The sequence below is a fragment of the Gymnoscopelus braueri genome, assembly GCF_963280865.1.
Source record: "Gymnoscopelus braueri genome assembly, chromosome: 12".
Classification (NCBI taxonomy): domain Eukaryota; kingdom Metazoa; phylum Chordata; class Actinopteri; order Myctophiformes; family Myctophidae; genus Gymnoscopelus; species Gymnoscopelus braueri.
Genome location: NC_137614.1, coordinates 33,958,370 through 33,972,937, shown reverse-complemented (window position 1 = coordinate 33,972,937; position 14,568 = coordinate 33,958,370). Strand labels below are relative to the sequence as shown.

The 14,568-nt window shown below is 42.7% G+C and overlaps 1 protein-coding gene across 2 annotated transcripts in view; it reads right to left on the bottom strand.

The window, feature by feature from the left end:
- prkcz (protein kinase C, zeta) overlaps positions 1-14,568 on the bottom strand; it is a 126,345-nt gene that overhangs the window by 108,061 nt on the left and 3,716 nt on the right. For both annotated transcript variants that reach the window (XM_080444508.1, XM_080444509.1), the window contains exons 2-4: positions 10,409-10,530; positions 8,677-8,766; positions 8,509-8,559 (exon numbers count right to left, since the gene is read on the bottom strand). In XM_080444508.1, coding sequence (XP_080300634.1) covers positions 8,509-8,559; positions 8,677-8,766; positions 10,409-10,530 — 263 coding nt within the window. The remainder of the gene's footprint in view (positions 1-8,508; positions 8,560-8,676; positions 8,767-10,408; positions 10,531-14,568) is intronic.

Below are 14,568 nucleotides of genomic sequence, written 5' to 3'. Positions count from 1 at the left end.
CTACCAAAACAAACAGTGAAAACACCAAAATACGAGAGAGGGCAATGTGTTTCTGCAGGTAAACACCACCACACACTACTCCAGTGGCTACTCCAGTGGCTATTGACTGCTGATATAGAGAGAAATGACAGGTAAAAAAATATATATATATATTGTTTTGTTATGTAAACACAGGGTGGCTGTGTGTGTGTGTGTGTGTGTGTGTGTGTGTGTGTGTGTGTGTGTGTGTGTGTGTCCGGAGACTTTGTATACACACTGCCAGTAGGCAAACAAAGTACATCCATGCATTTTTTCCCCGACATATACCTAAATTTCATAATACTTCCCACTTTTTTTGTCATACGTCATAGATGCAGTATGTCTGTTTGATTTAGATTTTTAATAAACGTAAACGTCTACTTGTGTGACACTGTCCCTTCGTTTGTCAAAGAGCACTATTGAACACATAGGCATAGAGCAGAAGAGACAGCAGGATAAATGGAAGGCCAGCCCTTTCATACCCACAAATCCAAGCTCAATCAAAAGTATCTTTTTCTCTGATCAAATCGAAAACAATTCTCCTTTTGTCTCTTTCTCGAGCCATAGGCCTATAGCATGAGTGGGAGATGGCAAAGTCAGCACTGTGGTGTTTTTAAACAGCTGCAAAACGACTGACCACTCCCCCAGGAGTAATACAAATATTTTCCCTTATCTTAGCTCAAAGCTCAGAAGATGTGGTGTTATGCTAACAAGGTTAGCATAGCTGTCATTATAGTGTCGCAGCACTAATTACATTGTCGGCTGGGAGTAAAATTAGAGATTTAAAGTTCCTAACTTAAATAGTATCCCACTGAGAGAGGGGACAGGTAGTGGACCCCTATTTAGTAGATGCAGCTAGCATCTGTTGTTTGTCACAAGCCATGCTGTCACACGCAATAGCCATAAAATCACCATATTAAATGCTAGACTGATTCAATTATGCTCCCAAAATACACGACACACACACACGCACGCACACACGCACACTCTCTACAGATAAGAGTAGACTTTTTTTTTCCCTTTCTCCCAAAAAGTAGAATTTTTCACATACCCTCCTTTTTAGGATGCATTTTGTAGAGTTGAGAAGAGGAGGAGAAAGAGGACTGTGTTTTGGCTTTTGCTTTTCTTCCTGCCTTGCCTTGGCAGAGAGATGGGAAGTGAGATCTACGCCTGCTCTGTTCCTTCGCCTCTCCTCCGTAGCAATGAGTAACACTGCCAGGTAGGCAGGACACACACACACTCACGAAAACGCACACATGCGCACACACACACTCACACACACTACACTGTGTGTAGATTGTCAGGACTGCACTGAAACACACACACACTACACTGTGTGTATATTCTCAGAACTGCACTGAAACACACACACGCTAATTTACAGTCTCAGTTAAATTGACACAGGATTTGCAGTGTACTGTATGTGTGCATGTACAAAGACACACACACACGCACACGCACACACACACACACACACACACACACAGCCTCTGTGAGAGAACACAGGAGGCTGTACCAACGAGTCAGCGGGCCGAGGCAGACACTCCACAACACAATGCAACACAGTGAAGAACAGCAACAGCCACCAGCTAGCAGCCTGCAGCCCACCGCACCGGTGGCAGGGTCTGCACGCATCTCCACGCATGCAGCCCCCCGCCTGCCTGCCCGCCTGCCTGCAGCGCGCCAGAAGATGGAACGAGGAATCCCACATACCAATCATGGAGGGCAGATCACACGCGCTCTCACACCCGCTCGTGTCACACGCGCGCACGCCGCCGATTAATCCCAGGGGAGAAAGACGCGCTCGTCCGGATCCATTGTGTCTGAGGTTATTATGAGATGACAAAGACAAGGACAGGATTGATGAATAAGATGGATGCGCGGACGGACAGATGGACGGACGGAGGATTGATAGCTCACCCGTTGCCTCGCTCTCGTCTTTCCTCTCAGCACATTATCCAGGCTTAAGCGTGTGTCGCACGGCCAGCCGGCAAGGATACAACGGCTACAACCCCTGCTCTCTCTCTCTCACACACATACACACACACACACAACACTGGCAATCCCTCCCTCTTTCTCTCTCTCTCCTCCCGACGCCTCTCTCGTCTCCTGCCCGGTGATTTATTTAATTATTTCCTCCTGCCTCACTCTCTCTTGTTCTCTGCCTTGCTTGCCTCCACTCACCCCCTCCCTCTCCCTCTCTATCTCTCTCTCTCTCTCTCTTCCTCCCTCCCAGCAGCAGGGCTGCTACAGCTGGCAGTGTTGTCCTCCTTTCCTCGTGGCTCTTTAATTCTCTCTCTCTCTATCCTCGCTGTCACCTCTTCTCTTCTGAATGTATTGCCCCCCACTTCCTTTAGCTGTAGTGGGGGGGGGGGGGGGGTGGTTCGGGAATGGGGATGCAAAACCTCTCCCAAAAAAAAGGAGTGCCTGCCTTTTGCGTGATTTACCAGCTGATATATGATGGTACACTGCTCTCTCTCTCTCTCTCTCTCTCTCTCTCTCTCTGTCTGTGTGTCTCTCTTTCTCTGTGTGTATATCTCTGTGTTGTGATGTAGCGGGGAGGTTGGCGGCGGCAGCACTATAGCCTCCTCCCTGGAGAGAGAGACAGCGGTGCCACCACCATGCAGCTGAGAGGCGGGCTGATGGGAAAACACGGAGCGGATGAGTGCCGCAGGGGCAGGCGGGAGGGGAGAGGAGGAAAGGAGAGATGTGGGGACGGGAGGGGAGAGGAGGAAAGGAGAGATGTGGGGACGGGAGGGGAGAGGAGGAAAGGAGAGATGTGGGGACGGGAGGGGAGAGGAGGAAAGGAGAGATGTGGGGACGGGAGGGGAGGGGGGGACGGGGTCCAGCACGAGGCATGCAGCCGCGGTCGCCAGAGCGCGTCCGTCCGGGATTTCATCTCTCCCCTCCTCTTTTTTCTCCTCTCCTCTTTTCTGTGCCTTCCACTCTCTTTCTCTCTCCTCCCCTCCCTCTCCATCCCACACATGGGGGTCTGTTCAGAGATTCTGCTCTCTCTCTCACGCACACACACACACACACACACACACACACACACACACACAACGCTTGCTTGACAAACCCAGATCAGTAAGCCAGCAGCGAGCTGCTTTTAAAGCAAGAGAAGTGAGGTCTTTTGATCAGGCCTGTGAGGCTGTAGGCCAGCGTGTGTCAGTGCCGTAGGCTGCTGCACAACCTTCACTGACAATGAACACATTATATTGCCTGGCTAGCGGTTCAACTGCCTCAAGACCGTTGTCCAGCATGCCTTCTCTTTGGGTGGTCATTTCCAATGCACTGGAGCTGCTGGTGGCTTACAACGAGCACAAAATGGCTACCAAGTGTCTCAATGATGGAAAAATGAAATCAAACAAAGAACTCAAATATCAGAAACCTGTTTAAATCGCTTGGTTCTGTCTGCAGCGAGTATTTAAAAAAATAAGAAAAAGAATCAAACGAAGAACAGAAATATCAGAAAACCCAGATGACAGAGTGTTGGGTGGTTATCTTCCGTAGCCAACCAGGTAGCCAAGGAGGTCAGCTTCTGCTCCAGCACATCCATAACTACTGTATGATACAGTACATCCTGTATTCATACTGTATGATACAGTACATCCTGTATTCATACTGTATGATACAGTACATCCTGTATTCATAACTGTATGATACAGTACATCCTGTATTCATAACTGTATGATACAGTACATCCTGTATTCATAACTGTATGATACAGTACATCCTGTATTCATACTGTATGATACAGTACATCCTGTATTCATACTGTATGACACAGTACATCCTGTATTCATACTGTATGATACAGTACATCTGTATTCATAACTGTATGATACAGTACATCTGTATTCATAACTGTATGATACAGTACGTCCTGTATTAATAACTGCTGCATGATACAGTACATCCTGTTCATAACAACTGTATGATACAGTGCGTCCTGTATTCATAACTGTATGATACAGTACATCCTGTATTCATAACAACTGTATGATACAGTACATTCTGTTCATAACAACTGTATGATACAGTGCGTCCTGTATTCATAACAACTGTATGATACAGTGCGTCCTGTATTCATAACTGTATGATACAGTACATCCTGTATTCATAACTGTATGATACAGTACATCCTGTATTCATAACAAATGTATGATACAGTACATCCTGTATTCATAACAAATGTATGATACAGTACATCCCTGTATTCATAACTGTATGATACAGTACATCCTGTATTCATAACTACTGCAGTACATTTATAACTACTAGTACATCTATAACTACTATATAGTAAATCCATAACTACTGTAGTACATCCATAACTACTGTATGGTATACATGCTATAAAGTGCATGGACACACAGTGGGCACACATCTAGTAGCATCTTGGGGTTGTAAGGGTAAAATAAAAAGGGTTTATGGATTAATAAATAGAACGGGGTCCCTTCCACACTCACATACTATGGTGTCTGTTCTTTTGACTGTACACATGAATAAACCTACCAGTCCTGACGCATATTCAAGTCCATATGGGAAAAACATAAGAGGCCAAATTGAATAGCTCGAGAACACTGGTGTATCCAGTCAGTGACGAGACTGAAGTTTAAATGTTTATAACTACTTAACCGCTGGGCCACTTAACCACTTAAAGGAGCACTTCACCCATTATCAACCATGTCTTCATATAATTGGTCCTCACTAATGCTCACAGCCAGACCGACCCATTGCTAGATGGCTTGCATTCTACACAGCCAGGCCATAAAAATGAGGGACAGATGTGTTTTTGAATATTCACTCAACCACTGAGCGTGTATTTTGATTGGTTCAAATATTTTTACACCTCATCTCACAGATGTGTTTTCAAAGACGATTCTCATATCGAAATGTTGAAAAGAAGTTGAGGATTAACCTACCCTAGACGGTGGGTTTAATTTCCATCAAGGGAACCCATGGGTTTTTGCCACTTTTTGCTTCTGTGTTTATTCTTACTAACAACAACAACAACAACAACATTACATGTTTAAGGCAGTGGTGCTGAGAGATTAAATTGCCATAGATAAAAAATACATCATGAACTCACAGCCATTTAAATGAATAAAACTGTAGCAGGTACAGTAATATGCTTATAGCCTATTACACCCACTTTGTCATGCAAACCGTAATCGGTTTATAGTGCAGCAACACCAAGGTTACCCATAATCCTCTATAATTTGATTCAATGACCAAAACACAAAACTTTAACAAGCTCTGTAATGTTCTTTCACAAGGACATGGAATAACTTAACATTAACATTGTAATCCTAAATGTCCACATTAATGAGTGTACACAGCAAAAATGTCAGTGTTCATTTATCCATTTGTAACTATGGAGTGGAGTGTGTACAAACCAATTGTAAGGGTCTATTTGGTTACATTTGTACACTCTCAAGACTTAAATGAGCACTGAGGATTTCACCGTATAAAAATGGACCTGTCAGGATTTTTCAGTTTACAATCACAGCCTGGCTGCTCTTCCACTCTCATCCTTGCTGTTCCTCCCCTCCCTGCACATTTTCCTCCTTCGTATCCCTCCCCTCCCCTCCTCTCTTGAGAATGTCTCCCACTCTGCAGCTTCCGGCCCGCCCCTACACCTCCTCCTCCTCCTCCTCCCCTCCTGCAAAAAGAGAAACGTTATTTCAGAGACCGACAGCAAGCTAAAGAGGCTAAAAATAGCCTTTCCCCTCCTTGTAACGCAAGGAGCAACTATAGCGAGCTGTAGCGCTTTACCTCCGGAGAATGCTGGCGAGCACGCCGCTTTATGACGAACAGCATCACAGAGCTGTACGGAACAACAGATGGACGGATGGATAGACAGAGAGACAGCGATAGAGAGAGAGTGAGTGAGAGAGAAAGAGAGAGAGTGAGTGAGAGAGAGAGTGAGCTGTCCGTTGACCTACCTGTAGATTGGCGGTCACACTCTGATAACTGTATTCTCTTCATAGAGCAAAGGGATGGTCAGCATCAGGGCAAGAACACCATGCATTCCCACCCCATCACACACACCTCTCTCTCATACACGTATACACACATGCAGGACCATGGCCCACACACTACTGGAGCTAAACATGCTGTGGCAGCAAATAGACCACTACAGAATGCGCCAAAGAGCACACAAGTACATATATGAGAGAGAGAGAGAGAGAGAGAGAGAGAGAGAGAGAGAGAGAGAGAGAGAGAGAGAGAGAGAGAGAGAGAGAGAGAGAGAGAGAGAGAGAGAGAGAGAGAGAGAGAGAGAGAGAGAGAGAGAGAGAGAGAGAAGAGGGAAAGAGAGAGAGAGAGTGGTGTGTCTGGAAAATGAAAATGGATTTTTTTTCCTTTTCCACAGTGAAGTTTATTTTTCAACAGATGGAGGTCAGTACCTCCCATGGACCTTCGTTTGACAGATTTATTTTCAAGCCAAAGTGAAGATTCCTGCATCAGAGCATAGCGAAAGAGTGAAGCAGCAGCCACATATTCGTAGCTCCGATGCAAGACATACAAATTTATATTGTTAATGCTTTCACCTTCTGCAGTAAACAGAGGGAACGGGCAGTTTTGTCTACAGTAGACATCAACTCAGGGAAGCCGCTTATTTGAGGACAATGGCTAAGTGTTGAAATTTTGCTGGATTAAACCCTGACACCAATGGCCCCCAATTATAAGGGCTCATGAGCAATGATACACACTCACAACTCACAAGTCACAGTGCGACGCATTGTGAGCTTGTATATCAGTACAAATCAGGCTTGAGACTGGGAGCTGCCAAACCGTTGGTGTACGTGTCCAATCCTTTTTTTCTGGAGGGGTTATGAGGGAAGTTTGCAAGTATGGTAGAATGAGGATAGATTGGCTAATGCCGGCTGCGTGTTACGGTGTCAGCAAGCTGTTCCAGTAGGTCTGGTGAAAGTGAATGCAAGTGAGCTCCTAGTTAACAAAAAAGATAGATATTTTTAATATTTTGTATATATATTTTCCACATTCCACATCGCATACATTAAAGATCATTGAACAAAATCTCAAAGGAGCCCAAATTCCCAGGGGAAATTAACTAATTTAGTCAATGGCTACACATCCCCTAACCATCTATGGTCAATGAGAAAAATCTATTGCAAATCATTGATGTTCTCCATCACACACAAATAAAATCCCCTGAGTGCAAACCTTAAACCAAACCATGTTTCAGGAACAAAACCAGATAATGTTGGAAGAGAGGTATCAATTGTGGGCAACCACCAGCCTTTTTTCTTTGTAAGTATGTTTACAATGCATTATATGATAGAGAGGTATCATATAAAGTGTTACAGAGGAACCTTACAGCGAAACAGTGACGAGGAGGCTCTTTGTGATTACAAATTGAAGCATTTTAACCATGGACCATTTTCACACGGTGGACATACATAGGCCTACTCAGAGGACGAGAATCCTTGAGTATGACATAACCGCAAAATGGCTGCCGTGTCAATATGGTCAATTACACTATCGACAGGCACAAATGGCTGTAATGTTGTCTTGTTTACCCTCTGTCGTTCTAATAGCTTATCCCCACCGAGCCACAGTGATACCCCCTTTGAGGGGTGGCAGAGGGAATCTGATCAGTAGGCTACACACTGTGAGTGAAGAGTCAGAGGGGGCGTACCAGTAGGTGACCGGATAGAGCGTCGACCACGTAATCGCAAAGACCCTGGTTTGATTCCGACTGGAGGCCTGTGTTTCATGTCACTTTATACTCTCTTAACTACTATCTAAACATAGCAGAAACTTGTCATTCTTCCCTGTACTATTTAAACAGGGTTCGATTTGCTGATGGGAAATCTATGTCTCTGCTTTGGATATGATAGTTTTGATTAAGAAACATGTCAGACTCTTCATATTCCATTCCGATTGGCTACGATTAACTTCCAAAGTTTGTGGCCCTTTTTGCAAAAGAAAAAATGCAGCAAATCATGAACCAAAATGCTACAAATGTTAATGTTTGTTGCTGAAACATGTTTTTCCCCCCCAACAAATTAGGCACAAATGTCACAAATGTCATGTGACAATGACCATCAAACAGGGTTACTCCATACTGTTTGCCTGTAAGTGCCTTCAAAGATGTGTCGGCGGGGCCTATTTCTAAAATGCCACATCCACTCATACTCATATAGGAATCGCATGTTGCAGGGCCTTTATAGAGCGCACCTCAAAAACGATTTCCACGTCTGCCCATGCACCACAAACACACACATTTGCACAGTTTGTCGTACAAACTCTATTTCCCCCAGCAACTTCCTCGTGTCCCGACGACTGACACTGGTTTGCCCTGGTTTGGCAACCCGTCCTGGCGGAGACCTGTGCTCCGAGGAGCGCACTTTTCTAGTTATTGCAAAATACAATACATGCGTTTCCTTTATTGAACCATGTATCTAATACAGACACACACCTTCATATAAATAAAGAGAATACAGCTGGGGTACTCACTGTCCTCTCCCGGGCAACGCATGCCAGGCTTCTCTGGGATGCTGGGGAATACTGTGGAGACAGTGAGGAACGCATGCAGCATGAGACATCAGAAAAGAAAGGACTAAAGAGACACAGAAGTGTGACAGCGTGCGAAGAGGAGTGGAGCGAAGTGACAATGGCACTCACCATGGAGCAGCAGCCCAGTTCTCCTGGTGCGGCTGTAGATGCGAAAAGCCTCCTCCAGCTCCATCTGAGAGGAGATGGTACATGGGTCCCCTGGACACACAGACACACACACGCACACACGCACAAACACAAACACATTGACTGCATTTACATGGACCCTAATATTCTATTTATAATCATGTATATATCAATAATCATAAATGATAATAAACATACTTCATGTAAACACCTCAAATCGGAAGAGACTGGGCCGATCCAGAATATTCAGGGATGTTTTTTAACCTTTTGATAATCAGATCAACAGGAACATATCAACAGCATATAAAGTAAACACTTATACCCATCATTTCTCTCTGGTTGGAATTAATTATTCTGTTCATCTTTTCATGTTTGTTAACTGTGACGAATTAAATTAATATACAGTAGGCCGTAAGCGTGATCAAAAGAGATGTCCTTCTACCAGGATTTGTCAACTCAGCCTGCATCACATAGGATGGCCATCCATCCTTATTGTAAACAATGTGCTCCCGTGTGACCCTGGGGCTGGGAAACCTCCTTTGCATTAACATGCATAATTTGAAGAATTAGCTTTGTGTGTGTGTGTCATTCGGAATTAATAAGAAAAAACTGCAGAAACGGAAATAGCGGAGGACACGATGTGGGTCCATCTAGAAAATGAATTACAAAGAACAGGTGGAACCACTTTGTGCATTTCAAAAGTCATATTCTGATTAAATACTTTGGGGCATGTAAAAGCGGATCACTTTTATTTAGTGTCCATGTAAACAGTTAAGTTGGAACCTCTGATCGGAATGATTGAAGAAATGTAAACCCTGTCACTGTCTTACTGTCCTTGCAAGGATTGTGTTCAGTCTTTAACCCCGAACTTTAGACATAAACCCACTATTTGTCTAACCATAGCCCTGGCTTTAACTATAAATGAACACTAGCTGATTTTAATCTAAAGCTAATCCTAAAATACTCCTGGCAAATGTCCTCTCCAGGGCAGATGAACAAAATTCACTCATCATTCTATCTATCCTTGCGTGCAGAAACATCCTATAGACCTACAGTAAGTCTATAGGTTTTCAGCCATGTGTATTAACCCAAACACAACTTTAGGCTGGGCCTTTTGCTCATTTCACCAGCACCAATATTGGGCACAGTACCATCGTAAATGTGGACAGCTGATATTTGTCTAATTAGAATGCACAAAAGCCCCACAAATCCTTTTGTAAATCTACCATTTGGAGTTAAATCAACTCAGGAGTGAGAACTCAGGAGTACTGAGTGAGAACAATTTGGCATCATAAAAGGTAGAGAAATACCTGTACTACAATCCTACACTCCATAGATTTAAAACCGTAGGCATGGCATAAGTGACCACGCTTATGTAATACTTCTCTTTTTTTAACCACTAAAGTCCTATGTTATACTGTGTTACATGATGGTGTTGCGCTGCGAAGATAGCTTATCTACAAACTCACAAAGCATCAAGATGTGTTGAGCTTGTAGATCGGCTATATTCGCTCATTTTGAAAAGTGCCCAAAAACAGGGACACCAGGTCAGTAATCTCTCTTTTTTTTTACCGAATGGGTTCCCACATTGGGTCTGACATCAAGTGGTTAATCCACTAGTTTGTCGATTAATCATGCATAAAGCCCTCACATCCAACATGGCATGGGAAAGAAACCCACAGAAAATATGACTCTGACATCTAGCCACACCCACCTTCATCATCAATCCACTTGAGTGTGATTGGCTGCTGCTGAGCAACGCTGCACATCTTCCTCACCTCCTCACACAGTCCCATGAAGGTTACTGTGGCAGTCAGGTCTGTGATCAACATGTCCCTGAACACACACACAAAAGGACACCAATCATATCACATTCACAAGTTTGACAAAATCATGGCCAATATTAACTGAGATTAGCTGAAAATTAGTCCATTTCACTGGATCGGTTTGTTAGAAACAGAGAGAGCCCAATCTATTATCGTTTCATTTAAGTTCCCCACGAATAATCATTTATCTTCAGGTTCAAATGAAGACTCCGGACCTCCCTGATGAACAAAACTGCTTCAAGTTTTATCTCAGTACACCTTGACCTCTAGGTAACAAACATTTTGTACACACACAATACTTATATCATGTCCCTTGAATCTATCGATGTCATTATCTGTATCATGGCTATTTCAATTCATGGTTCTTCTCTTGTCCTTGTTATAATATTTTCAACTATTACACCCTTGGGGTTCTATTTTGAATAAAAGGAAGACAAAGAAAAGGGACGGTTTATAGTTAAAGGTAGGGTAAGTGATTTGCTTTGGTTAAAATAAGTGTTAAATAGCTCTATATTCTGATAGTACTTATTGCTATAGAGTGTTTGTTCAGTATTAGGAGTCTCCTTGTCTCTCCAGCTCTTTATAAAACAGAAAATGCATTTTCGTTTCAGTTTCAGTTTCATTTCCAATTTTATCCAACCAGGACAGAGAACTCAATCAGGATATAGATTAAACAAGTGAAATTGGAAGTGATGACACTAAGAAATGAGCAGACAAAATTGGAACTGGAACACTATACAAATTAAGCTTAAAATGGGTACTTTCTCCTGATTGGCTGAGATTTTGACACCTACCGAAAAATGTATTTTCTGTTTATTAAAGAGCTGGAGAGACAGGGAGACTCCTGTTACTGAAAAAACACTCTATAGCAATGATTACTATCAGAATATAGTATTTTAACTTTTTAACAAAATACTTTTTGTTTTAACCAAAAAATATCACTTACCCTACCTTTAAATTACACATCGTCACCAAATCTCTCTTCTGTCTAATTAAACGTATACGTAACAAAATACTATATCACGCACGTACGCACAAACACACTATTCAGAACCAGTGAAAATATAACATTAGCAACCATGGTTGGATCTACTGTCACCACTTTATTTTCTTGAGTTGTGAGTTTTAACATTGTTAATTAATGAAGCAAAGCCAAAAGTTTGATGATAAATAAGGGGTACAAATATTGTGAAATACTGTATATCCTGAGTGATCAATCGTGCCTTGTTTACAGCACAAATTCCCCAGTGCTGCAAATAAATAAATATGCTATCGCAGCTGTCAAATTAGCTCGCATTTAAAAGGCTAGGGTTGGAAACAATCCATGATTAGCCACTCATGGGCTGCTTGCAGCCAGAGTGTGTTGAATCTAACCTAGGATGCATCTGATTTAATTCAGTGATCGACCAACCTGCTTTAGTTTAATGGTGACATCTGTTTTCACATTGACCTGAGGTGGACCCGGGAGAAAAAACACAAATCTCTCTTTCCAAAGACTGTGAGAATGTGTTAAGAGATTCATTTTTCCCTCAGTTGTCTTCTTGACAAACTTTCAAAAGGATTTAATTTAGTTCATGTTAGGACCATATGGAAAAAACACTGCCACATCATTCTTAGACACTCTTTCTCCCTGGAGGGAGAGCTCTTTAGCAAGGTCAACAATGCGAAAACATTTCTCTCCACTCTCCAGTCAGGTAGAAAGGGTCATAGCGTAACCACGGTAACTCGTTAATAGTACTGTAGAGGCCATACTGAATTTTGCATAGACAGGTCATGTCTGACAGTTAAAGACAAAGTAACTTTGATGAAGAGATCTGTACAGCTGTAGTTACTACAAGTGTGTATTGTTTGTAATTGTTATAGTTTTAAGATTAAGGAACAAATGGAGGCACATAAAATAAACATTACAAAATGTTCTCAGTCTGCATGCATATTATATTATGTGGAAGGGCCGAAAATACGCACTCAGACCCTAATTAGCAGCTAGAAGCGTATTTACCTCATAGCATGAAAGCATGAAAAGGTCGGCTGGACCGACAGGGTAGTTAATTACAAATTGATTACTGAACCAGCTTACGATTCGCGGGGCATCTGTGACGAGCCCATTAATTGTTATGCAGCGTCTCACTTCACTTTCTGACTTGCTGTGCTATGTCTGCAGACAGACAGGATTGTTCCTTGTTTGTGGGGTTGTGAGCAATGCCAAGTCTCAGCCTTTGACTGGTACAGCAGCCAACTGGCCCCTCAGTGTGGCTCTTTGTTGGTGTAAGATGGCGGCGGCGCAAGGGGAAAACATATACTGTATAAGTAAATAATACATGTGATTTTACTTGAACCGAGTATGAACGATTAAGTAAACATCTGGATTCGATCTCCCTCAGTTATTTCTTGGTCTTCCAGTGCCCGTGCATGCAGTACATTTTAAATGGTTGATTCTCAAACTTTTTAATTGTAAGTACCCCCACTTTCATATATACATGATGCCCCAGACGCTGATTTGATATGATTTTCATCTCATGGACCCCAATCTACACTGTAAAATCCTCAGTGTTACAGTAATATACCTCTAAAGGCGGTTACACACCGGCGAATATGCGAATATACGCAAAATTCGGACTCGTTCCGAATAATTAAAAGACGCTTTTTTCGCTCCGCGAAACTGGTGTGGAAGCTTGCATTGACTTTATAAGGTTTTAAAAAAAAACGTATTATTCGCATGAAAAAAATCGCCCCGGTGTGTAAGGCGTGTACAAATGGTCATTTTGGAAAAGAAAGAAAAACTACAGTAGAGAGGAACAAGAACAACCTAAAGTCAACGCTAAAGGAACATCATTGTTTCAATGCTTAGAAACAATTGGTGAAAAGGCAAGCTCATAGCGCAAGCTCATAGTTCATAGTGCTCATAGTTCATAGTGCGGCACCGAGTGCCGCACTATGAACTTGTAGATCTGCTATTTTTGGAAAAATCATGAAAATGTGTGCAAATCTTTGAATATATATATATATGTGTATATATATATTTTTTTAATTCAAAATATTTTCCAAAAAACCTAAATGGGCCGTGTTGCTGCTGTTTGACAGGCTCTTGGTGCTTGTTGGACTGTGGCTTCTGGAAGGAAGAGGAGCAGGGACAGCTTGCCTCCCAGCAGGCAGGCATCCACTCCTCCTCACTGGGGCACATCCTCAGCCAAAATGGCACACAGTCAGCCCACTGCCACTCCCTTGACACACCAACATGGGCCTGACACTGGATGAATTCACACACACATTGTACTACACTGATGCATGGGCGCGTGTGTACTGTATGTGTTCCGGAATGCACACAAATGTGGCCAGTGGTGTTGCATCTGGCCTTGTTCAAAGAGCCTTTCTTTTTCTTTCTTTCTTTAATGCCTGCCTACATATGTGAAATTGTCTTTTTAAGGCTCTTTAACGGCAAATTATTACTTACAGTACTGCATCATAAAATCGTGCAAAGTTCAAGTACAAGGATTAAAACGAATACAACAGAACTCGTCACTTTTGCGAAATGGGCCCAGAGGTGAACTGGACCTTTTACAAAGTGTGCCCTGTGCAAATCTGTATGTATCTTTGTCTCAAGTATAATTGTACTCCTAAATCAGAGCTAATCAAGTCAAGTACATGTTCATAATTTTATGATTCATTTAATTACATTTTGGTGTACCATTTTGGCACACACGCACGCAGGCACGCACGCAGGCACGCAAGCACGCACACACACACACACACAAAAGCCCAGTTCTTGAAAGGGACCAATTCTCCCCAGGTTCTCCTGATTTTCAAACAACTCTCAGAAACAGTGCGTTCCTTACAATGGGTGAACCTTGCCCACTATTTGCTGAGTGTACATACTGTAGCCTACTTGAGGGCGTTCGGCATACAGAGGGATTGGCCATTTAGAACAACACAAGCAATTATTGGTCCTGGTCCTTCCATTAAAAATATTATTTTTGTGAATTCTTGCACAATATAGTGACCAACATATATTGCAATAATAGATGTCTGGCCATCCCTGTTGCTGCACTTG